At 47.1% G+C, this 25,902-nt stretch overlaps 1 protein-coding gene across 1 annotated transcript in view; it reads left to right on the forward strand.

The window, feature by feature from the left end:
* ST8SIA1 (ST8 alpha-N-acetyl-neuraminide alpha-2,8-sialyltransferase 1) overlaps nt 1-25,902 on the forward strand; it is a 142,076-nt gene that overhangs the window by 55,417 nt on the left and 60,757 nt on the right. Inside the window, exon 7 of the mRNA XM_038765330.1 lies at nt 24,718-24,827. Within this exon, the coding sequence (XP_038621258.1) occupies nt 24,718-24,827 (110 nt within the window). The remainder of the gene's footprint in view (nt 1-24,717; nt 24,828-25,902) is intronic.

The following is a 25,902-nucleotide window of genomic DNA, read 5'->3' on the forward strand; positions in this document are numbered from 1 at the left end:
AGTGAGAAGTCCCAGCTTTTCCGCTACAGCCGGGTGACATTCCCTGTTTGGATTTTCCTCCTCCCTCTTATCAATCGATCAATCCATCAATCAGTGATGCTTCTTATTGAGGACTTACTGGGTGAAGAGCACCGTGAAGAGAAGCAGCATGGCCTAGTGGCTTGGGAGTCAGAGGTCATGGGTTCTAATCCTAGCTCTGCCACTTGTCTGCTGTGTGACCTTGGGCAAACCACCTAATTCATTCAATCGTATTTATTGAGCACCTACTGCATGTAGAGCACTGTCCTAAGCGCTTAACTTCTCTGTGCCTCAGTTACCTCATCTGTAAAATGGGGATTGAGACTGTGAGCCCCACATGGGACAACCTGATTACCTTGTATCTACCCAGTGCTTAGAACAGTGCTTGACACATAGTAAGCACCTAACTTCTAGACTGTGAGCCCACTGTTGGGTAGGGACCGTCTCTATATGTTGCCAACTTGTACTTCCCAAGCGCTTAGTACAGTGCTCTGCACACAGTAAGCGCTCAATAAATATGATTGAATGAATGAATGGTTATAATAATAATTACTATTATTACTAAACATTTGTGAGAGTCTAATACAACAGAGTTGGTAGAAATGAGCCCTGCCCACAAGGAGCTTACAGTCTAGAGGGGGAGAAAGACATTAATGTAAATAATAATAATAATAATAATGGTATTTGTTAAGCACTTACTATGTATAAAGCACTGTTCTAAGCACTGGGGAGGTTACAAGGTGATCAGGTTGTCCCACAGGGGGCTCACAGTTTTAATCCCCATTTTACAGATGAGGTGACTGAGGCACAGAGAAGTTAAGTGACTTGCCTAAAGTCACACAGCTGACAGTTGGGGGAGCCGGGATTGGAACCCATGACCTCTGACTCCAAAGCCCGGGCTCTTTCCACTGAGCCACGCTGCTCCTCCATGAATTACGGATGTGTACCTTAAGTGCTGTGGGGCTGAAGGTGAGGCGATTATCATAATAATAATAACTATGGTATTTGTTAAGCGCTTACTATGTGCCAGGCACTGTACTAAGAGGCTGGATACAAGCAAATCGGGCTGAACACGGTCCCTGTCCCACTTGGGGCCCAAGGTCTCGATTCCCATTTTCCAGATAAGGCCACTGAGGCCCAGAGAAGTGAAGTGACTTGCACAAGGCCACTAGCAGACAAGCGGCGGAGTCAGGATTAGAGAAGCAGCGTGGCTCAATGGAAGGAGCCCGGGCTTTGGAGTCAGAGGTCATGGGTTCAAATCCCGGCTCCGCCAACTGTCAGCTGTGTGACTTTGGGCAAGTCACTTCACTTCTCTGGGCCTCAGTTCCCTCATCTGGAAAAAGGGGATCGAGACTGTGAGCCCCCCCATGGGACAACCTGATCACCTTGTAACCTCCCCAGCGCTTAGAACAGTGCTTTGCACATAGTAAGTGCTTAATAAATGCCATCATTATTATTATTATTAACCCATGACCTTCCGAATCCCAGGTCAGGGCTCTAGCCAACACGCCACACAGCTTCTCGTGTGCTTGAAGGGTAAAAAAATGTGGAAGGGAGAGGGAGTAGGGAAAATGAGGTCTTAGCAGCGTAGCTCAGTGGAAAGAGCCTGGGCTTTGGAGTCAGAGGTCATGGGTTCAAATCCCGGCTCTGCCACCTGTCAGCTGTGTGACTTTGGGCAAGTCACTTCACTTCTCTGGGCCTCAGTGACCTCATCTGTAAAATGGGGATTAAGACTGTGAGCCCCATGTGGGACAACCTGATCACCTTGTAACCTCCCCAGTGCTTAGAACAGTGCTTTGCACATAGTAAGCGCTTAATAAATGCCATCATTATTATTATTATTATTATTACTCAGGGTAGGCCTCTTGGACGCGTGACTTTGGGAGGGCTTTGAAGATGGGGAGACTGATGATATGAAGAGAGAGGGAGTTCCATTCATTCATTCAACCGTATTTATTGAGCGCTTACTGGGTGCAGAGCACTGGGCAGGATGTGGACAAGGGGTTCATTCATTCATTCATTCAATCGTATTTATTGAGCGCCTACCGTGTGCAGAGCACTGTACTAAGCGCTTGGGAAGTACAAGTTGGCAACACATAGAGACAGTCCCTACCCAACAGCGGACTCACAGTCTAGAAGGGGTTGATGGTGAGATAGACGAGACTGAGGGACAGTCAGTCCGTTGGCCTTAGAGGAATGAAGTGTGCGGGCTGGGTTGGAGGTTCTATTTATTTTGTTAATGATGTGCATCTAGCTTTATTTCTACTTATTCTGATGACTTGACACCTGTCCACATGTTTTGTTTTGTTGTCTGTCTCCCCCTTATAGACTGTGATCCCATTGTTGGGTAGGAACTGTCTCAATATGTTGCCAACTTGTACTTCCCAAGCGCTTAGTACAGTGTGCTGCACACAGTAAGTGCTCAATAAATGTGATTGAATGAATGAATGTATAAATACGACTGAATGAATGAATGAATGCGGAAATCAGCAAAGTATAATAATAATAATGATGGTGTTTGTTAAGCGCTTACTTTGCACCAAGCACTGTTCTAAGCACTGGGGTAGATACAAGCAAATCAGATTGTCCCATGTGGGGCTCGCAGTCTTCATCCCCATTTTCCAGATGAGGTAACTGAGGCCTAGAGAAGTGACTTGCCCTAAATCGCTGACAAGTGGTGGAGCCGGAATTAGAACCCACAACCTCTAACTCCCAAGACTGGGCTCTTTCCGCTAAGCCAGTGTGGTAGGAGAGGATGAGCTGATCGAGTTGAGGACTTTAAAACCGACAGAAATTCATTCAGTCATTCATTCAATCGTATTTATCGAGCGCATACTGTGCGCAGAGCACTGTACTAAGCACTTGGGAAGTACAAGTTGGCAACATCTAGAGACGGTCCCTACCCAACAGCGGGCTCACAGTCTAGAAGGGAGAGACAGACAACAAAACAAAACATAATAACAAAATAAAATAAATAGAATAGTAAATATGTACAAGTAAAATAAATAGAGTAATAAATATGTACAATCTGGCCATTGGGCAACCACCGGAGGTTCTCAAGGAGTGGGGAAATGTGGACTAAATGTGTTTTAGAAAAATGATCCGGGCAGCAGATTGAACTATGGACTGGAGTGGGGTGAGACAGGAGGCAGGGAGGTCAGAAAGGAGGCTGGTTTCATTCATTCAATCGTATTTATTGAGCGCTTACTGTGTGCAGAGCACTGTACTAAGCCCTTGGGAAGTACAAGTTGGCAAGAAATAGAGACGGTCCCTACCCAACAGTGGGCTCAAGGCAGCCTAGATAAGCGTTTGGATCAGTGAGCCTCCGTATCATCACATCCTCGATAACCCGGGAATGTCTGGATCGATGCGATCGTGACGTTGCATGCAGATATGTGACCCGCTAATCGTGGCTGGCAATCAATCAATCAATCAATCGTATTTATTGAGCATTTACTGGGTGCAGAGCACTGTACTAAACGCTTGGGAAGTACAAGTTGGCAACGTATAGAGACGGTCCCTACCCAACAGTGGGCTCACAGTCAAGGAGGGGGAGACAGAGAACAAGAGCAAACATATTAACAAAATAAAATAAATAGCATAGATATGTACCGTGCGCGTCGCCCTTCCTGCAGCAGAATTAAGAAATTGCTTTGAAGAAATGAGGAGCTTGATTTGTCTGTCGATCGGATTGAGCGTGGTTTTAAAATAGTTTTGTGGAGTTTTCTGTTATTTACAAAGCCCGGGCCTCCCTGTCTAATAAGGGCTCTCACAGTCCTCGCTGTGCTAAGCGTTATTCAGTATTTACTGTGTTTAGTCCCACCGTAGAAGGAGACACCAAGTTGTCATTGAAGGGTCCTTCCAGCTCCGATTCTGTTAGGGGAAGAGCAGCTCAACAACTTTGAAGCAGTAGGGAGACTGCTAACGCATGTCTACTGAGACCCAATTCTAGATTTGCCTGCATAAAATCAAGATATTCAGGAAGTCATTTCCCTCCTTCCAAATTACCCCAAGGCAACAAGGGAATATCATTCCACCAAGAAAGATATTTTATTCAGAAAGTAATCTTCCTGCCTCCCAAATTTCCCAGAGGGAAACCATCTGTCAATCAATCAACGGTATTCCCACCCAAACCCTGTCCTCCCCGACTTACCCTTCACTATAGAGAACACCACCTTCCTTCCCATTTCACAAGCCCGTAACCTTGGCGTTATCCTCCATTCAGCTCTCTCATTCATTCATTCAGTTGCATTTACTGAGCGCTTACTGTGTGCAGAGCACTGTACTAAGCGCTTGTAAAGTACAATTCGGCAGTAGAGACAATCCCTACCCGACAATGGGCTCACAGCCTAGAAGGGGCAGACAGACAACAAAACAAAACAAGTAGACAGGCATCAATAGCATCAACCCACATATTCAACCCATTCTCTCATTCGTTATATTCTATTCATGTGCTTAACAAATATCATAATTATTATTATTAATAGAAGCAGCATGGCTCAGTGGAAAGAGCCCGGGCTTTGGAGTAGAGGCCATGGGTTCAAATCCCGGCTCTGCCAACTGTCAGCTGTGTGACTTTGGGCAAGTCACTTAACTTCTCTGGGCCTCAGTTCCTTCATCTGTAAAATGGGGATTAAAACTGTGAGCCCCCCCGTGGGACAACCTGATCACCATGTAACCTCTCCAGAGCTTAGAACAGTGCTTTGCACATAGTAAGTGCTTAACAAATACCATCATTATTATTATTATTAGTGTTCTTTTCGTCTAAAAGCGAGTTGTCTTTTCTCCCCCTTCTAAACTGTGAGCCCCTTGTTGGGTAGGGACCGTCTCTATATGTGTCCGATTTGTACTTCCCAAGCGCTTTGCAGTGCTCTGCACACAGTAAGAGCTCAATAAATACGATTGAATGAATTGAATGAATGAATATTCATTCATTATATTCTCTCATTCAACCCACATATTCACTCTGCCACTAAAACCTGTAGGTTCAAGCTTCATAATATTGCTAAAATCTGCCTTTTCCTCTCCATCCAACTGCTATCACATTCATCCAAGCACTTTTCTCCCACCCTGATTACGGGAACCGCCCCCTTCCTGACCTCCCAGCCTCCTGCCTCTCCATAATTCACTCCGCTGCCCAGATCATTTTCCTACCAAAATGTGAAGGCCGTGTCTCCCCACTCCTCAGGACCCTCCAGTGGTTGCCCACCCACCTCCTCATCAAACAGAAACTTCTCACCGTTGGCTTTAAAGCCGTCCATCCCCTCTCCCCCTCCTCCCTCACCTTGCTACTTCATTCATTTATCCATTAAATCATATTTATTGAGCGCTTACTGTGTGCAGAGCGCTGAAATAAAAGAGCTTGGGAAGGACAAATCGGCAACAGAGACGGTCCCTACTCAGCAGCGGGCTCACAGTCTAGAAGGGGGAGACAGACAACAAAACAAAACAAGTGGACAGGTATCAATACCATCAGAATAAATCCATTCATTCATTCAGTCATATTTATTGAGCGCTTAATGTGTGCAGAGCACTGTACTAAGCACTTGGGAAGTCCAAGTTGGCAACATATAGAGACGGTCCCTACCCAACAGTGGGCTCACAGTCTAGAAGGGGGAGACAGAGAACAAAACAAAACATATTAACAAAATAAAATAAATAGAATAAATATGTACAAATAAAATAGAGTAATAAATACGTACAAACATATATACATATATACAGGCGCTGTGGGGAGGGGAAGGAGGTAAGGTGGGGGGGATGGGGAGGGGGAGGAGAGGGAGAGGAAAGAGGGGGCTCAGTCTGGGAAGACTGGGAATTCTATAAATAGAATTATAGCTATACGCACACCATTAATAAAATAAACAGGTTAATAAATATGTACAAATAGACACAAGTGCTGTGGAGAGGGGAAGGGGGTAGGGCAGAGGGAGGGAGGGGGTGATGGGGGGAGGAGGAGGAGAGGGAAAGAGGGGGCTCGGTCTGGGAAGGCCTCCTGGAGGAGGTGAGCTCTCAGTAGGGCTTTGAAAGGAGGAAGAGAGCTAGTTTGGCAAATGTGTGGAGGGAGGGCATTCCGGGCCAGGGGAAGGACGCGGGACGGGCATCGACAGCGGGACGGGCGAGAACAAGGCCCAGTGAGGAGGTGAGCGGTGGCAGAGGAGCGGAAGGTGCGGGCTGGGCTGGAGAAGAACAGAAGGGAGGTGAGGGAGGAGGGGGCAAGGGGTTGGACAGCCTTGAAGCCGAGAGTGAAAAATTTTTGCTTGATTTGTAGGTTGACAGGCAACCACTGGAGATTTTTGAGGAGGGGAATGACATGCCCCGAGCGTTTCTGTACCAAGACAATCCGAGCAGTAGAGTGAAGTATAGACTGAAGTGGGGAGACAGGAGGTTGGAAGGTCAGAAAGGAGGCTGATGCCTCCTTTCAGCCCAGCCCACACAGATCACTCCTCTAATGCCAATCTTGGGCAAGTCTCTGCGCCTAATTTCTCCCAACTGTCAATCGAAGAAAAAATATCTGTTCTCCCTCCCTCTTAGACTCTCCTACAACTCAGCCCACACACTTCGCTCCTCTAACGCCAACCTTCTCACTGGGCCTCCATCTCGTCAGTCTCTCCGCTGACCCCTGGCCCACGTCCTGCTCCTGGCCTTGTTGCCAACTTGTATTTCCCAAGCGCTTAGTACAGTGCTCTGCACACAGTAAGCGCTCAATAAATACGATTGATTGATTGATTGGGATGTCCTCCCTCCTCGAATCCCCCAGACATTGACTCTCCCCACCTTCAAAGCCTTACTGAAGGCCCACCTCCCCCAGGAAGCCTTCCCTCCTGAGGCAGCGTGGCTCAGTGGAAAGAGCATGGGCTTTGGAGTCGGAGGTCATGGGTTCAAATGCCGGCTCTGCCAATTGTCAGCTGTGTGACTTTGGGCAAGTCAGTTCACTTCCCTGGGCCTCAGTTACCTTATCTGTAAAAAATGGGGATTAAGACTGTGAGCCCCACAACCTGATCACCTTGTAACCTCCCTAGCACTTAGAACAGTGCTTTGCACATAGTAAGTGCTTAATAAATGCCATTATTATTATTATTATTATCCCCTGACGAAACCCTGCATTCCTTTTCTCCCACTTGCAGACAAGAGGCAGAGGTGGAATTAGAACCCAGGTCCTTCTGACTCCCAGGCGGCCCATACTCTATCCAGTGAGCCACACTGCTTCTCAGTTCTTGCTCCAATTGCAGAAACCTCAGCATTTTGTGTATTTTCACTTGCCAGCAGTCCAGTTCCTTATGTTTGGAATTAAGAGTGCACAAATGGCTCATTTATTTGATTTCTCCGTCGTGTTTAGTCTTGCATTTGCGTCTGGTAGTTCTCATAACTGTCTCCCTGGAGCTGTGTCTCCTAAACTTTTACAGATCACTAACTAATAAGTAGTGACACATTAAGGAGAAGCAGCATTGCCTAGTGGCTAGAACCCGGGCCTGGTAGTCGGAAGGACCTGGGTTCTAATTCCGGCTCTGCCTCTTGTCTGCTGTGTGACCTTGGGCAAGTCACTTCACTTCTCTGGGCCTCAGTTTCCTGATCTGGAAGATGGGGATGAAGATGGTGAGCCCTGTGTGGGGCAGGGACCGTGTCCAACCCTATGCTGTTGTATCTACCCCAGTGCTTGGCACATAGTAAGCGCTTAACAAATACCACACTTATTAACCAATACCATTATTATTATTATTATACTTATTAGGGACAGGGACTCTGTCCAACCCGATTTGCTTGTATCTGCCCCAGCGCTTAGTACAGTGCCTGGCTCATAGTAAGTGCTTCACAAATACCATCATTATTATTCTTCTTATTTTTTTATGATGGCATTTATTAAGTGCTTACTATGTGAAAAGCACTGTTCTAAGCACTAAGGAGATTACAAGGTGATCAGATTGTCCCACGTGGGGCTCACAGTCTTCATCCCCATTATACAGATGAGGTAACTGAGGCCCAGAGAAGTGAAGTGACTTATCCAAAGTCACACAGCTGACACAATTGGTGGAGCCTGAATTTGAACCCAGGACCTCTGACTCCAAAGCCTGTGCTCTTTTCCACTGAGCCACGCTGCTTCTTATTATTAATGTGAACAAAGCATTGAAGTAGATGAAACAGCTTCATTTAGTCTTTCAGACTGCCTTCTCTCAGCATGAAACATCGTCAGTGGTATTTATTAAATTACTCTGCACAAAGCTCTGTACTAAGTGCTTGGGAGAGTATACTTTAATAATAATAATAATAATAATAATAATAATGGTGTTTATTAAGTGCTTACTATGTGCAAAGCACTGTTCTAAGGTCTGGGGAGGTTACAAGGTGATCAGGTTGTCCCACGGGGGGGCTCACAGTCTTAATCCCAATATTACAGATGAGGTTACTGAGGCACAGAGAAGTGAAGTGACTTGCCCAAAGTCACCCAGCTGACAATTGCCGGAGCCGGGATTTGAACCCATGACCTCTACCTCTTCTTGTTCTGTTCGTGTTGAAATGCACACGGTATCAAGTCACATATCTCCCCCCAGCATTTATTCAATAAATACGATTGAGTGAATTCATCCACTCAAGCATATTTTTCGAGTGATGATGATGATGATGGTATTTGTTAATAATAATACTGGTATTTGTTAAGCGCTTACTATGTGCAAAGCCCTGTTCTAAACACTGGGGAGGTTACAAGGGGATCAGGTTGTCCCACGGGGGGCTCACAGTCTTCATCCCCATTTTCCAGATGAGGGAACTGAGGCCCAGAGAAGTGAAGTGACTTGCCCAAAGTCACACAGCTGACAGTTGGCGGAGCCAGAATTTGAACCCATGACCTCTAACTCCAAAGCCCGGGCTCTTTTACTGAGCCACGCTGCTTCTAAAGGGGGAATTATGTCTTATGCCGTCGAATTGTTTCCGACCCATAGCAACACTACTTGGCACATCTCTCCCAGAAGGCCCCGCCCTCCATCTGCAATCATTCCGGCCGCCTTCTGCGCAGTCATCATCATCATCGTCAATCGTATTTATTGAGCGCTTACTGTTTGCAGAGCACTGTACTAAGCGCTTGGGAAGTACAAATTGGCAACATATTTAAACAGTCCCTACCCAACAGTGGGCTCACAGTCCACTCGAGTCTCCACCCTAGACTCTGTCCCGGGCCGCTACAGGGGATTTTTGACCTGTAGTAGATGACCTGACACTCGCTAGCCACTGGTCAAGCTAGGAATGGAATGGACAGGCCTCAGTTTCCCTCTCCCTCCCGTAGCCGAGACTGGTAGTCTTTTAGACTGTGAGCCCACTGTTGGGTAGGGACTGTCTCTATATGTTGCCAACTTGTACTTCCCAAGCGCTTAGTACAGTGCTCTGCACACAGTAAGCGCTCAATAAATATGATTGATGATGATGATGGTAGAGGACTGGAAACTCTCCAGGTGCCACCCTGAGAGGGGTAAGAGGGAGCTAGACATTAATAAAAATGAGTCGTTTATAGTATATCATTTATATATGTACATAAGTGTTGTGGGGAAAAGATCAAATGATGATGATGATACTTGTAAGCGCTTACTATGTGCAAAGCACTGTTCTAAGCGCTGGGGAGGATACAAGGTGATCAGGTTGTCCCACGTGGGCTCACAGTCTTACTCCCCATTTTACAGATGAGGGAACTGAGGCGCAGAGAAGTGAAGTGACTTGCCCAAAGTCACACAGCTGACAATTGGCGGAGCCAGGATTTGAACCCATGACCTCTGACTCCCTAAGCCCAGGCTCTTTCCTCTGAGCCACGCTGCTTCTCTTGAATTTGCTTCTCAAATGCTCAGAGGTCACAGATAATAATGATATTATTGAAATCCCGGCTCTGCCAATTGTCAGCTGTGTGACCTTGGGCAAGTCACTTCGCTTCTCTGTGACTCAGTTCCCTCATCTGTAAAATGGGGATGAAGACTGTGAGCCCCACGTGGGACAACCTGATCACCTTGTACCCTCCCCAGCACTTAGAACAGTGTTTTGCACACAATAATAATATTTGTGAAGTGCTTACCATGTGCAAAGCACTGTTCTACGCGCTGGGGAGGTTACAAGGTGATCAGGTTGTCCCACAGGGGCTCAGATTTTAATCCCCATTTTACAGATGAGGTCACTGAGGCCCAGAGAAGTGAAGTGACTCGCCCAAAGTCACACAGCTGATAAGTGCTTAGAATAATAATAATAATAATGATGATGGCATTTATTAAGCACTTACTATGTGCAAAGCACTGTTCTAAGTGCTGGGGAGGTTACAAGGTGATCAGGTTGTCCCACGGGGGCTCAGATTTTAATCTCCATTTTACAGATGAGGTAACTGAGGCCCAGAGAAGTGAAGTGACTTGCCCAAAGTCACACAGCTGACAGTTGGCGGAGGCGGGATGTGAACCCGTGACCTCTGACTCCAAAGCCCGTGATCTTTCCACTGAGCCACGCTCCTTCTCTAGTAAGCTTAACATAGTAAGCACTTAACAAATACTATCATTATTATTAATAATAATATAATAAGGACATTTATTAAGTGCTTACTATGTCCAAAGCACTGTTCTAAGCTCTGAAGATTGTAAGAGTCTAGTACTCTTTTGCCCCCCCGCCCCTTTTAGACTGTGAGCCCACTGTTGGGTAGGGATTGTCTCTATATGTTGCCAATTTGTACTTCCCAAGCGCTTAGTACAGTGCTCTGCACACAGTAAGCGCTCAATAAATACGATTGATTGATTGATAGTACAGAGATGACACAGAAGGGAGCGGGAATCTGGAAAAAGGGGACTTCACTGGGGGAAGGCCTCTTGGAGGAGATGTGACCTGAACCCACTGTTGGGTAGGGACCGTCTCTATATGGTGCCAACTTGTACTTCCCAAGCGCTTAGTACAGTGCTCTGCACACAGTAAGCGCTCAATAAATGTGATTGATTGATTAATAAGACTACGAGGGCGGTGGAAAAGGGGGTTAGTGGCGAGTTAGACAAGATTTGGGTCCGGTGAGGAAGCTGGTTTTAGAGGAACGGAGTTTCCTGTTGGAAAGGAGGAGAAGAGCGGCGAGGTAAGATAGGAGGGGGTGAGCTGCTGTTTAATGTGTACTTTCTGTGGTTACAGCCTCTATTTCCTTCACCTTATTATCGCTGTCGTTTCCCCTTTTCACCCTTTTCATTTCTGTTTTTAATGGTATTTGTCAAGCACTTACTCTGTTCCAGGCACCATACTAAGCGTTGGGGTAGCTAATTAGGTCGGACACAGACCAGCTAATTTACTCTGTGGAAAACACTGTTCTAAGCACTGGGGGGGGATATAAGGTGATCAGGTTGTCCCATGTGGGGCTCACAGTCTTCATCCCCATTTTCCAGATGAGGTAACTGAGGTACAGAGAAGTGAAGTGACTTGCCCAAAGTCCCACAGCTGACACTTGGCAGAGCCGGGATTCGAACCCCCGACCTCTGACTCCAAAGCCCGGGCTCTTTCCACTGAGCCACGCTGCTTCTCAACTAGTACTCAAGAGAAGCAGCGTAGCTCAGTGGAAAGAGCCTGGGCTTTGGAGTCAGAGGTCATGGGTTCAAATCCCTGCTCTGTCAGCTGTGTGACTTTGGGCAAGTCACTTAACTTCTCTGTGCCTCAGTGACCTCATCTGCAAAATGGGGATTAAAACTGTGAGCCCCCCCGGGACAACCTGATCACCTTGTAGCCTCCCCAGCGCTAGAACAGTGCTTTGCACATAGGAAGCGCTTAACAAATACCACCATTATTATTAGTATGCGAGGAAGGGGATTGAAGGGATCCATCAGGACGGTGTCAGCGCTGGGGTTACCAAGCAGCGTGGCCTAGTGGAAAGAGCACGGGCTTTGGAGCCAGAGGTCATGGGTTCGAATCCCGGCTCCACCGCATGTCTGCTGTGTGACCTTGGTCAAGTCTCTTACCTTCTCGGAGCCTCAGTTCCCTCATCTGTAAAATGGGGATGAAGACTGTGAGCCCCATGTGGGACAACCTGATCACCTTGTATCCCCCCCAGTGCTTAGAACAGTGCTTTGCACATAGTAAGCGCTTAACAAATGCCAGCATTATTATTATCTCCTGACTCCCAGCCCTGAGAAGCGACATGGCTTAGTGGATAGGGCATGGGTCCGGGAGTCCGGAGGTCATGGGTTCTAATCCCGGCTCCACCACCCATCTGCTGGGGGACCTTGGTCAAGTCTCTTCGCTTCTCTGGGCCTCAGTCACCTCATCTGGGAAATGGGGATCGAGACCGTGAGCCCCAAGGTGGGATAAGAGACTGTGTCCAACCCGATTCGCTTGTGTCCAGTAAGCGCTTAACAAATACCATTATTATTATTGTTATCATTATTATTATCATTATTCCACTAGGCCACGCTGCTTCCTTTCAGCTTCCCGCGAGGCAATCCTCTCTCGAAATCCACTTTCTCCCCTTGCAGCCCCAAGGCTCTCCCCTCTCGCCTCCCCAGAGCTCTTTAATTCATTCATTCAAGAGTCAGAGGTCATGAGTTCTAATCCTGGCTCTGCCACCTTCTGCTGTCCCCCTCGTCCCCCTCTCCACCCCCCCATCTTACCTCCTTCCCTTCCCCACAGCACCTGTATATATGTATATATGTTTGTACATATTTGTTACTCTATTTATTTCTTTATTTATTTTACTTGTACATATCTATTCTATTTTATTTTGTTAGTATGTTTGGTTTTGTTCTCTGTCTCCCCCTTTTAGACTGTGAGCCCACTGTTGGGTAGGGACTGTCTCTATGTGTTGCCAACTTGTACTTCCCAAGCGCTTAGTACAGTTCTCTGCACACAGTAAGTGCTCAATAAATACGATTGATGATGATGATGATGCTGTGTGACCTTGGGCAAGTCACTTAACTTCTCTGAGCCTCAGTTACCTCATCTGTAAAATGGGGATTAAGACTGTGAGCCCCTCGTGGGACAACCTGATCACCCTGTATCCCCCCAGTGCTTTGCACATAGTAAGTGCTTAACAAATGCCATTATTATTATTGTTATTATTATTATTATTCAGTCGTATTTATTGAGTGCTTACTGCTGTACTGAGGACTTGGAAAGTACAAATCGGCAACAGCTGGAGACAATCTACCCAACAACGGGCTCACAGTCTAGAAGGGGGAGACAGACAACGAAACAAAACAAATAGACGGGCGTCAGTACCATCAAAATAAAGAAATAGAATTATTCTATTTATAGAATATAGATAGATGCAGAGTTCTTGTTTTCCCTCCCTTTCCTGGCTGCTTCTTTGCCCTCCCGAGTAACGATTCAGTCCCTTCTCCCCCATTTACGTCATGCAGCCTGATGGTTTCTTTCATTTCACGCCACCTTCAAAGTGAAATCCACTCACCGCTCGACCTTCCCTGCGATGGAGTTGAGTACAACCCTTAGGGTGATCATTCTTTCACTCATTCATTCAATCAGTCCATTCATTCATTCAATCGTATTTATTGAGCGCTTACTGTGTGCAGAGCACTAGACTAAGCCCTTGGGAAGTACAAATGGGCAACATATAGCGACGGTCACTACCCAACAACGGGCTCACAGTCTAGAAGGGGGATACAGGCAACAAAACCAAACAAGTAACCAGGTGCCCATACCATCAGAATAAATAATAATAATAATAATAATAATAGTGGCATTTATTAAGCACTTACTATAATAATAATAATGGCATTTATTAAGCGCTTACTATGTGCAAAGCACTGTTCTAAGCGCTGGGGGGGGTTACAAGGTGATTAGGTTGTCCCACATGGGGCTCACAGTCTTAATCCCCATTTGACAGATGAGGTAACTGAGGCCCAGAGAAGTGAAGTGACTTGCCCAAAGTCACACAGCTGACAATTGGTGGAGCCGGGGTTTGAACCCATGACCTCTGACTCCAAAGCCCAGGCTCTTTTCCATGTGCAAAGCACTGTTCTAAGCGCTGGAATTATAGCTATATATTCACACCTTCGATGGTATTTATTCTTCTAGACTGTGAGCCCACTGTTGGGTAGGGACCGTCTCTATATGTTGCCAACTTGGACTTCCCAAGAGCTTAGTACAGTGCTCTGCACACAGTAAGCGCTCAATAAATACGATTGATTGATTGATTGAATGTTTACCGTGCACAGAACACTGTACTAAGCGCTTGGGAGAGTACAATAGAACAATACACAGACACATTCCCTGCCCGCAATTAATTATGGTACTTGTTAAGTGCTTACTATGCTTACTAGAGCCCAGGCCTGGGAGTCAGAAGGTCGTGGGTTCTAATCCTGGCTCCGCCACTTGTCTGCTATGTGACCTTGGGCAAGTCACTTCACTTCTCTGGGCCTCAGTTCCCTCATCTGGAAAATGGGGATTGAGACTGTGAGCCCCATGTGAGGCAGGGACTGTATCCAACCCAGTTTGTCATATACATATGCTCTGCACAGAGTAAGCGCTCAATAAATATGAGTGAATGAATGCATTCCAGCACTTAGTAATAATGATAATAATAATGATGGCATTTACTAAGCGATTACTATACATGAAGCACTGTTCTAAGCTCTGGGGAGATACAAGGTGATCAGGTTGTCCCATGTGGGGCTCACAGTTTTCATCCCCATTTTACAGATGAGGTAACTGAGGCCCAGAGAAGTGAAGTAACTTGCCCAAAGTCACACAGCTGACAAGTGTTGTTTTGTTAATATATTTTGTTTTGTTCTCTGTCTCCCCCTCCTAGACTGTGAGCCCACTGTTGGGTAGGCACCGTCTCTATATGTTGCCAACTTGGACTTCCCAAGCACTTAGTCCAGTGCTCTGCACACGGTAAGCGCTCAATAAATACGATTGAATGAATGAATGAAAGTGGCAGAGCCGGGATTAGAACCCATGACCTCTGGCTCCCAAGCCCGGGCTCTTTCCACTGAGCCACGCTGCTTCTCTGTAATAATGGCATTTGTTAAGCGCTTAGTATATGCCAAGCACTGTTGTAAGCGCTGGGCTAGACACAGGGTGATCAGGTTGTCCCACGGGGGGCTCACAGTCTTCATCCCCATTTTACAGATGAGTTAACTGAGGCCCAGAGAAATGAAGTGGCTTGCCCAAAGTCACCCAGCTGACAAGTGGCAGAGCCGGAATTAGAACCCATGACCTCTGGCTCCCAAGCCCAGGCTCTTTCCACTGAGCCACGCTGCTTCTCAGTACACTGCCTGGCACATAGTAAGCGCTTTACAAATACCGCAGTTATTATGCTAAGCATGATGATGATGATGGCATTTGTTAAGCGCTTACTCTGTGCAAAGCACTGTTCTAAGAGCTGGGGTGGATACAGTGTGATCAAGTTGTCCCAAGTGGGACTCACAGTCTTAATCCCCATTTTTACAGATGAGGTAACTGAGGCTCAGAGAAGTTAAGTGACTTGCCCAAGGTCACACAGCAGACTTGTGGTGGAGCCGGGATTCGAACCCATGACCTCTGACTCCAAAGCCTGGGCTCTTTCCATTGAGCCACACTGCTTCTCTAAGCACTGGGGTAGATACAAGGCAGTCAGGTTGGACACAATCCCTGTCCCAAACGGGGGCTCCCAGTCTTCATCCCCATTTGACAGATGAGGGAACTGAGGCACAGAGAAGTGAAGTGACTTGCCCAGGGTCACACAGCAGACAAGTGGTGGAGCTGGAATTAGAAACCGGGTCCTTCCGAGTCCCAGGTCACGCTAAAGGAGGGGGTTCCAGGTCAGAAGTGGGATAATAATAATGATGGGGTTTGTTAAGCGCTTACTATGTGCAAAGCACTGTTGTAAGCGCTGGATGTGACTGTGAGCCCACTGTTGGGTAGGGACTGTCTCTATATGTTGCCAACTTGTACTTCCCAAGCGCTTAGTACAGTGCTCTGCACCCAGTAAGCGCTCAATAAATACGATTGATGATGATGATGGATGTGGGCGAGGGGTCAACGGTGAGATAGAGGAGATCGGAGTACAGTGAGCAGGTAGGCATTAGATAAGGGGGAGAGGGAGAGTTCTCTGAGGATTGCGTCCAGTTGTAGTCCCTGAGACATTCATTCATTCTTTCAATCGTATTTATTGAGCGCTTACTGTGTGCTGAGCACTGTACTAAGCGCTTGGGAAGTCCAAGTCGGCAACATAGAGAGACGGTCCCTACCCAGCAACGGGCTCACAGTCTAGAAACTGAGACATTAAAAGTACTTGGTGACTCGGATCATTCCCTATTTGCTCCCAGATGATAATAATGGTGGTATTTGTTAAGCGCTTACAGGGAAGCAATGTGGCTCAGTGGAAAGAGCACAGGCTTTGGAGTCAGAGGTCATGGGTTCGAATCCCCGCTCCGCCACATGTCTGCTGTGTGACCTTGGGCAAGTCACTTAACTTATCTGAGCCTCAGTTACCTCACCTGTAAAATGGGGATTAAGGCTGTGAGCCCCACGTGAGACAACTTGATCACCTTGTATTCCCCCCCAGCGCTTAGAACAGTGCTCTGCACATAGTAAGCGCTTAATATGTATATATGTTTGTACATATTTATTACTCTATTTATTTATTTATTTTACTTGTACATATCTATTCTATTTATTTTATTGTGTTAGTATGTTTGGTTTTGTTCCCTGTCTCCCCCTTTTTGACTGTGAGCCTACTATTGGGTAGGGACTGTCTCTATATGTGGCCAACTTGGACTTCCCAAGCGCTTAGTACAGTGCTCTGCACACAGTACGCGCTCAATAAATACGATGGATGATGATGATGATGATGATTTATGTGCCAAGCACTGTTCTAAGCACTGGGGGGGATACAGGGTGATCAAGGTTGCCCCACGTGGGGCTCACAGTCTTAGTCCCCATTTTACAGATGAAGGTACTGAGGCCCAGAGAAGTGAAGTGACTTGCCTAAGGTCACACAGCGGACAAGTGGCGGAGCTGGGACTCGAACCCATGACCTCTGACTCCCAAGCCCGGGCTCTTTCCACTGAGGAAATCAATCCGAGTTCAAGGAAATTGATTTATAGCAAGGGTGCGTTCATTCATTTAATCGCCTCTATTGAGCGCTCACTGTGTGCAGAGCACTCTACTAAACGCTTCGGAGAGTCCAGTGCAACAATAAACAGGCACATTCCCTACTCACAATGAGTTTACAGGCTAGTAAGGGGGAGACAGACGTTAATAGAAATAAATAAATGAGAGATCTGGACATATTTTGTTAGTTATTTTGTTAGTTTGGTTTTGTTCTCTGTCTCCCCCTTTTAGACTGTGAGCCCACTGTTGAGTAGGGACCGTCTCTATATGTTGACGACTTGTACTTCCCAAGCGCTTAGTACAGTGCTCTGCACACAGTAAGCGCTCAATAAATACGATTGATTGATTGATTGATTGATAAAAGTGGTGTGAGGCTGGGAGAAGGGATGAATAAAGGGAACAAGTCAGGGCGACGCAGATGGGAGAGGGAGAAGAGGAAAGGAAGGCTTAGTCAGGGAAGGCCTCCTGGAGGAGATGGGCCTTCAATAAGGCTTTGAAGGAGAGACGAGAAATTGTCGGATTTGAGGAGGGAGGTCGTATGTTCGGGCTGGGGAGCCAGAGGTCATGGGTTCTAACCCCAGCTCCGCCACTTGTCAGCTGTGTGACCTTGGGCAAGTCACTTAAGTTCTCTGGGCCTCAATCAATCAATCAATCGTATTTATTGAGCGCTTACTATGTGCAGAGCACTGTACTAAGCGCTTGGGAAGTACAAGTTGGCATCACATAGAGACAGTCCCTACCCAACAGTGGGCTCACAGTCTAAAAAGGGGAGACAGAGAACAGAACCAAACATACCAACAAAATAAAATAAGTAGGATAGAAATGTACAAGTAAAATAAATAAATAAATAAATAAATAGAGTAATAAATATGTACAACCATATATACATATATACAGGTGCTGTGGGGAAGGGAAGGAGGTAAGACGGGGGGATGGAGAGGGGGACGAGGGGGAGAGGAAAGAAGGGGCTCAATCTGGGAAGGCCTCCTGGAGGAGGTGAGCTCTCAGCAGGGCCTTGAAGGGAGGAAGAGAGCTAGCTTGGCGGATGGGCAGAGGGATTGGGGGCATTCCAGGCCCGGGGGATGACGTGGGCCGGGGGTCGATGGCGGGACAGGCGAGAGCGAGGTACAGTGAGGAGATTAGTGGTGGAGGAGCGGAGGGTGCGGGCTGGGCTGGAGAAGGAGAGAAGGGAGGTGAGGTAGGAGGGGGCGAGGGGATGGACAGCCTGGAAGCCCAGGGTGAGGAGTTTCTGCCTGATGCGCAGATTGATCGGTAGCCATTGGAGGTTTTTGAGGAGGGGAGTAACAGGCCCAGAGCGTTTCTGGACAAAGATAATCCCGGCAGCAGCATGAAGTATGGATTGAAGTGGAGAGAGACACGAGGATGGGAGATCAGAGAGAAGGCTGGTGCAGTAGTCCAGACGGGATAGGATGAGAGCTTGAATGAGCAGGGTAGCGGTTGGGATGGAGAGGAAAGGGCGGCCTCAGTTCTCTCATCTGTAAAATGGGGATGAAGACTGTGAGCCCCACGTGGGACAACCTCATCACCTTGTATCTACCCCAGCACTTAGAACAGTGCTTGGCACATACTAAGCGCTTAACAAATACCAACATTATTATTATCATTATTATTACTCATCCAGGTTAATGTTGAATTATATTATTATTATTATTATTATTATTTGCAATAGTAGTACCAGCAGCAGCAGTAGTAATCATCAATCAATTAATCATATTTATTGAGCTCTCACTGTGTTCATAGCACTGACCTGAGCACTTGGGAGGGTACAGTACAACATGGGACAACCTGATCACCTTGTAACCTCCATAGTGCTTAGAACAGTGCTTTGCACATAGTAAGCGCTTATAAATGCCATTATTATTATTTATTAAGACACATTCCCTGCTCACAACGAGCTTGCAGTCTAATGGGGGAGAGACACAGGAATAATAATGATGGTATTTATTAAGCACTTACTACATGCCGAGCACTGTTCTAAGTGCTGGGGTAGGTACAAGGTAACCACGTGGGCTCACAGTTTTAATCCCTATTTTCCAGATGAGTTAACTGAGGCCCAGAGAAGTGAAGTGACTTGCCCAAGGTCACACAGCAGACAAGTGGCGGAGCCAGGATTAGAGCCCACGACCTCTGAATAATAATAATAATAATGATGGCGTTTATTAAGCGCTTACTATGTGCCAAGCACTGTTCTAAGTGCTGGGGAGGTTACAAGGTGATCAGGTTGTCCCACCGGGGGCTCACAGTCTTCATCCCAATTTTTATAGATGAGGGAACTGAAACCCAGATAAGTGAAGTGACTTGCCCAAAGTCACACAGCTGACAACTTGCGGAGCAGGATTTGAACCCGTGACCTCTGACTCCAAAGCCCGGGCTCTTTCCACTGAACCATGCTGCTTCTCATGTTTGTGTTTGATGCGGAGGTGGACGGGCATCAACTGAAGGTTTTTGAGGATTGGGGAGATGTGGACTGAATACTACTACTACTACTACTACTACTACTAATAATAATAATGGTGGCATTTATTAAGTGCTTACTCTGTGCCAAGCACTATTCTTAGTGCTGCGGAGGTTACAAGGTGATCAGGTTGTCCCACGGGGGGCTCACAGTCTTCATCCCCATTTTTACAGATGAGGGAACTGAGGCCCAGAGAAGTGAAGTGACTTGCCCAAACTCACACAGCTGACAAGTGTTATTTTGTTAATATGTTTTGTTTTCTTGTCTGTCTCCCCCTCCTAGACTGTGAGCCCACTGTTGGGTAGGGACCGTCTCTAGATGTTGCCAACTTGTACTTCCCAAGCACTTAGTACAGTGCTCTGCACACAGTAAGCGCTCAATAAATACGATTGAATGAATGAATAATAAGTGCTTAACAAATATCACAATCTTTCCACTGAGCCACGCTGCTTCTCATGTTTGATGCGGAGGTGGACAGGCATCGACTGAAGGTTTTTGAGGATTGGGGAGACATGGACTGAACAATAATAATAATAATAATAATGGCATTTATTAAGTGCTTACTATGTGCCAAGCACTGTTCTAAGCGCTGGGGAGGTTACAAGGTGATCAGGTTGTCCCACGGGGAGCTCACAGTCTTCATCCCCATTTTTACAGATGAGGGACCTGAGGCCCAGAGAAGTGAAGTGACTTGCCCAAAGTCACACAGCTGACAACTGGCGGAGCCGGGATTCGAACCCGTGACCTCTGACTCCAAAGCCCGGGCTCTTTCCACTGAGCCACGCTGCTTCTCATGGAGCATGCATGATTTTGTAGAAAAACGATCCAGGCAGCTGAGAGAAGTATGGAGAGACAGGAGACCGGGACGTCAGCCAGGAGGCTGATCCAGTCATCAAGGCGGAATAGGAGACGTGATTGGATCGGTGTGGAAGCGGTTCGGATGGAGAGGAAAAGGAAGATTTTAGCGATGTTGTGACGGTTGAACCGACAGGATTTAGTGAGGCATTGAATATGTGGCTGAATGGAAGCGAGGAGTCAGAGATGACGCCAAGATTATGGGCTTGTGATACAGGAAGGATGGTGATGCCATCTGCGGTGATGGGAAAGTCACGGGGAGGATGGCGTTTGCGGAGAGGAAGATAAGGAGCTCCATTTTGCACATGTTAAGCTCGAGGTGTCGGGAGGACAGCCAAGTAGAGGTGTCTTGAAGGTGTCCTCAAAAACCTCCAATGGCTACCGATCAATCTGCGCATCAGGCAGAAACTCCTCACCCTGGGCTTCAAGGCCGTCCATCCCCTCGCCCCCTCCTACCTCACCTCCCTTCTCTCCTTCTCCAGCCCAGCCCGCACCCTCCGCTCCTCCACCGCTAATCTCCTCACTGTACCTCGCTCTCGCCTGTCCCGCCGTCGACCCCCGGCCCACGTCATCCCCCGGGCCTGGAATGCCCTGCTCCCTCTGCCCCTCCGCCAAGCTAGCTCTCTTCCTCCCTTCAAGGCCCTGCTGAGAGCTCACCTCCTCCAGGAGGCCTTCCCAGACTGAGCCCCTTCTTTCCTCTCCCCCTCGTCCCCCTCTCCATCCCCCCGTCTTACCTCCTTCCCTTCCCCACAGCACCTGTATATATGTATATATGGTTGTACATATTTATTACTCTATTTATTTATTTATTTATTTATTTATTTTACTTGTACATTTCTATCCTATTTATTTTATTTTGTTGGTATGTTTGGTTCTGTTCTCTGTCTCCCCCTTTTAGACTGTGAGCCCACTGTTGGGTAGGGACTGTCTCTATGTGTTGCCAATTTGTACTTCCCAAGAGCTTAGTACAGTGCTCTGCACATAGTAAGCGCTCAATAAATACGATTGATTGATTGATTGATTGATTGAAGGCAGGAGGAAAAGTGAGATTGGAGAGAGGGAGGGCTGAAGATGGAGATTTGGGAATCACCCGCATACAGGTAGAAATCGAAGTCATGGGAGTGAATCATCATCCTCATCATCAATCGTATTTATTGAGCGCTTACTATGTGCGGAGCACTGTACTAAGCGCTTGGGAAGTACAAATTGGCAACATATAGAGACAGTCCCTACCCTACAGTGGGCTCACAGTCTAAAAGGGGGAGACAGAGAACAAAACCAAACATACTAACAAAATAAAATAGATATGTACAAGTAAAATAAATAAATAAAGAGTAATAAATATGTACAAACATATATACATATATACAGGTGCTGTGGGGAAGGGAAGGGAATGAGTTCTCCAAGGGAGAGGGTGAAGATGGAGAAGAGAAGGGGACCCAGAAATGAACCTGGAGGGACCCCCACAGTGAGGGGGTGGGAGGCAGAGGAGGAGTCCACTAAAGAGACTGAGAATGAGCGGCCACAGAGATGAGAGGAGAACCAGGAGAGGACAGTGTGGGCGTAGCCAAGGTTGGATAATGTTATTCATTCATTCGTTCATATTTATTGAGCGCTTACTGTGAGCACAGCACTGTGCTAAGCACTTGGGAAGTACAAATGGGCAACATATAGAGACGTCCCTACCCGACAATGGGCTCACAGTCTAGAAGGGGGAGACAGATGACAAAACAAAACATGTGGACAGGTGTCAAGTCATTACAGTAAATAGAAATAAAGCTAGATGTGCATCATTAACATAATAAATAGAATAGTAAATATGTACAAGTAAAATAGAGTAATAAATCTGTCCAAACATATATACAGGGGCTGTGGGGAGGGGAAGGAGGTAGGGCTGGAGGGATGGGGAGGAGGAGAGGAAAAAGAAGAAGCAGCGTGGCTCAGTGGAAAAAGCCCGGGCTTTGGAGTCAGAGGTCATGGGTTCGAATCCTGGCTCCCCCACTTGTCAGCTGTGTGACTTTGGGCAAGTCACTTAACTTCTCTGGGCCTCAGTTCCCTCATCTGTAAAATGGGGATTAAGACTGTGAGCCCCCCGTGGGACAACCTGATCACCTTGTAACCTCCCCAGCGCTTAGAACAGTGCTTTGCACATAGTAAGCGCTTAATAAATGCTATTAAAAAAGGGGGGGGCAGTGTGGGAAGGCCTCCTGGAGGAGGTGAGCTCTCAGTAGGGCTTTGAAGGGAGGAAGAGAGCTAGTTTGGCGGATGCGTGGAGGGAGGATATTCCAGGCCAGGGGGAGGACGTGGGCCGGGGGTCAACGGCGGGACGGGTGAGAACTATTATCATCGTCATCATCAATCGTATTTATTGAGCGCTTACTATGTGCAGAGCACTGTACTAAGCGCTTGGGAAGTACAAATTGGCAACATATAGAGACAGTCCCTACCCAACCTTGGGCTCACAGTCTAAAAATTATTAATTGGCAACATATAGAGACAGTCCCTACCCAACCTTGGGCTCACAGTCTAAAACTATTAATCTTCTTCCTCCTGTTCCTCCTCTCCCTCCTTATGGTTCAGCAGGCAAATATCTTCCATGTTCAGTTCTGACAGGAAACGTCAAATGCTGCGCAGTGACACGGCTTTGGGGTTCTAGGATTCTCGGAAATAATAATAATAATAATGATGATGGTATTTGTGAAGCGCTTACTATGTGCCAAGCACTGTTCTGAACACAGGTATATGTTGCCAACTTGTACTTCCCAAGCGCTTAGTACAGTGCGCTCAATAAATACAATTGAATGAATGATTGATTGATAGATATGAGGTAATCAGGTTGTCCCACGTGGGGCTCACAGTCTTAATCCCCATTTTCCAGTGAGGTCACTGAGGTACAGAGATGTTAAGTGACTGGCCCCAAATCACACAGCTGATAAGTGGCGGAGGCGGGATTAGAACCCACAACCTCTAGCTCCCAAGCTCGGGCTCTTGCCCCTAAGCCACACTGCTGCTCTTAAAATAGATTTTACAAGCTGATCTCCGCCTCGGCAGACTCAAAGCCTTTGTGAGAAGCAGCAGGGCACAGTGGAGCAAGCACGAACGTGAAAGGTCATGGGTTCTAATCCTGGCTCCTCCACTTGTCTGCTGTGCGAACTTGGGCAGTTTACGTCACTTCTCTGGGCCTGTTACCTCGGCTGTAAAATGGGGATTAAGACTGTTGGGTAGGGACTGTCTCTATATGTTGCCAATTTGTGCTTCCCAAGCGCTTAGTACAGTGCTCTGCACATAGTAAGCTCTCAATAAATACGATTGATGATGATGATGATGAGTCCCACGTGGGACAGGAACTGCGTCCAACCCGATCTGCTTGTGTCCACCCCAGCGCTCAGTACAGTGCCTGGCACACAGTAAGAGGTTAACACAGACCATAATTGTTATTATTACCATCTCTCTCGTTTTCCTTTTCCTTTCTTCTCTGACGTCTTCTTCATTGATTCATTTAATCAATTTATGTTGCCAACTTGTACTTCCCAAGCTCTTAGTACAGTGCTCTGCACACAGTAAGTGCTCAATAAATACGATTGATTGATTAATCAAATTTATTGAGCGCTTATTTCTTCTTTCCTGATCCCTCTTCAGTCCCTAGACTGTGAGCCCGCTGTTGCGTAGAGACCGTCTCTATATGTTGCCAACGTGTACTTCCCAAGCGCTTAGTACAGTGCTCTGCACACAGTAAGCGCTCAATAAATACGATTGATTGATTGATTAATCAAATTTATTGAGCGCTTACTTCTTCTTTCCTGATCCCTCTTCAGTCCCTAGACTGTGAGCCCGCTGTTGGGTAGGGACCGTCTCTATTTGTTGCCAACTTGCACTTCCCAAGCGCTTAGTACAGTGCTCTGCACACAGTAAGCGCTCAGTAAATACGATTGAATGAATAAATGAAATTCCTCAGGAGCGATCTGAGACAAAGCAGTGTGTGTGTGTTTGTGTAAGGGTAAGAAGCAGTGTGGCTTAGTGAAAAGAGCACGGGCTGTAGAGTCAGAGGTCATGGGTTCAAATCCCAGCTCCGCCAACTTTCAGCTGTGTGACTTTGGGCAGGTCACTTCACTTCTCTGTGCCTCAGTTACCAGCTCTGTAAAATGAGGGTGAAGACTGTGAGCCCCGCGTGGGACAACCTGATCACCTTGTAACCTCCCCAGCGCGTAGAACAGTGCTTGCACATAGTGAGCGCTTAACAAATGCCATTATTATCATTATTATTATTATTATCATTATTATTATTATTATTATTATTATTAATGAAAACCTGCCTTATTTTCTGTTGCTAGACAACTCCCTTCAAGCTGCCATTGAAGAAGTGTGCCGTGGTGGGAAATGGTGGGATTCTGAAGAACAGTGGCTGCGGACGACGAATAGACGAGGCCAATTTCGTCATGAGGTAAGAGCCTTCGCGGTCGGGGGCGGTGGGGAGAGGGGATTTTTCCTCTTTTTCCCCTTGCCGCGAGCTCCGGGCTTCTTAATGTCGTTGGCTTGGGATGGATTAGCCGCCACATACCTCAAACCAAATGGGAATGCGGGGAGGGACAAGATAGGGCCTTTCTTAATAATAATAATGATGATGATGGCATTGGTTAAGCGCTTACTATGTGCCAAGCACCGTTCTAAGCGCTGGAGAGGATACAAAGTGATCAGATTGTCCCACGGGGGGCTCACAGTCTTCATCCCCATTTTACAGATGAGGTCACTGAGGCACAGAGAAGTAACTTGCCCAAGGTCACACAGCTGACCATTTCTTCTGTCCTTGGCTTTGTGGTTGGCTTGGAAATTGGTGGGACTTCAGGCTCACAGTCGTACTGAGGGCCAGCTAAGTGCAATGTTATTATTAATGATAATAATAATAATAATGGTATTTGGTAAGCGCTTGCCATGTGCCAGACACGTGCCGGGACCCAAGCAAGTCGGGTTGGACGCAGTCCCTGTCCCACTTGGGGCTCCCAGTCTTCATCCCCATTTTACGGATGAGGAAACTGAGGCCCAGAGAAGTGAAGCAACTTGCCCAGTGTCACCCAGCGGACAAGTGACGGAGCCGGTTTTGATGCTCTTCATGCCTGTCTACTTGTTTTGTTTTGTTGTCTGTCTCCCCCTTCTAGAGTGTGAGCCCGTTGTTGGGGAGGGATTGTCTCTATCTGTTGCGAATTGTGCTGTCCAAGTGCCTAGTACAGTGCTCTGCATACAGTAAGCGCTCAATAAATACGATTTCAGAGGCATACCCGTTCCTAGCTTGTGGCAGTGGCTAGCGAGTGGCCGGCCATCTGCTACAAGTCAAAACTCCCCCGTGCTGGACGGCAGCGATCCGGGAGAGATTTGAGGGCGGAAACTCGAGTTTCCTATACGGATGGTCAACCACTTCCCGATTTTTCCCAAGAAAACTCTATGGATCTGCTACCAGAACAATTGCAGATGGAAGTGGGGCCTTCCGGGAGAGATGTGTCCGTGGCGTCGCTAAGGGTCGG

This window comes from Tachyglossus aculeatus, chromosome 2 (assembly GCF_015852505.1).
Source record: "Tachyglossus aculeatus isolate mTacAcu1 chromosome 2, mTacAcu1.pri, whole genome shotgun sequence".
In the NCBI taxonomy this organism is placed as follows: Eukaryota; Metazoa; Chordata; class Mammalia; order Monotremata; family Tachyglossidae; genus Tachyglossus; species Tachyglossus aculeatus.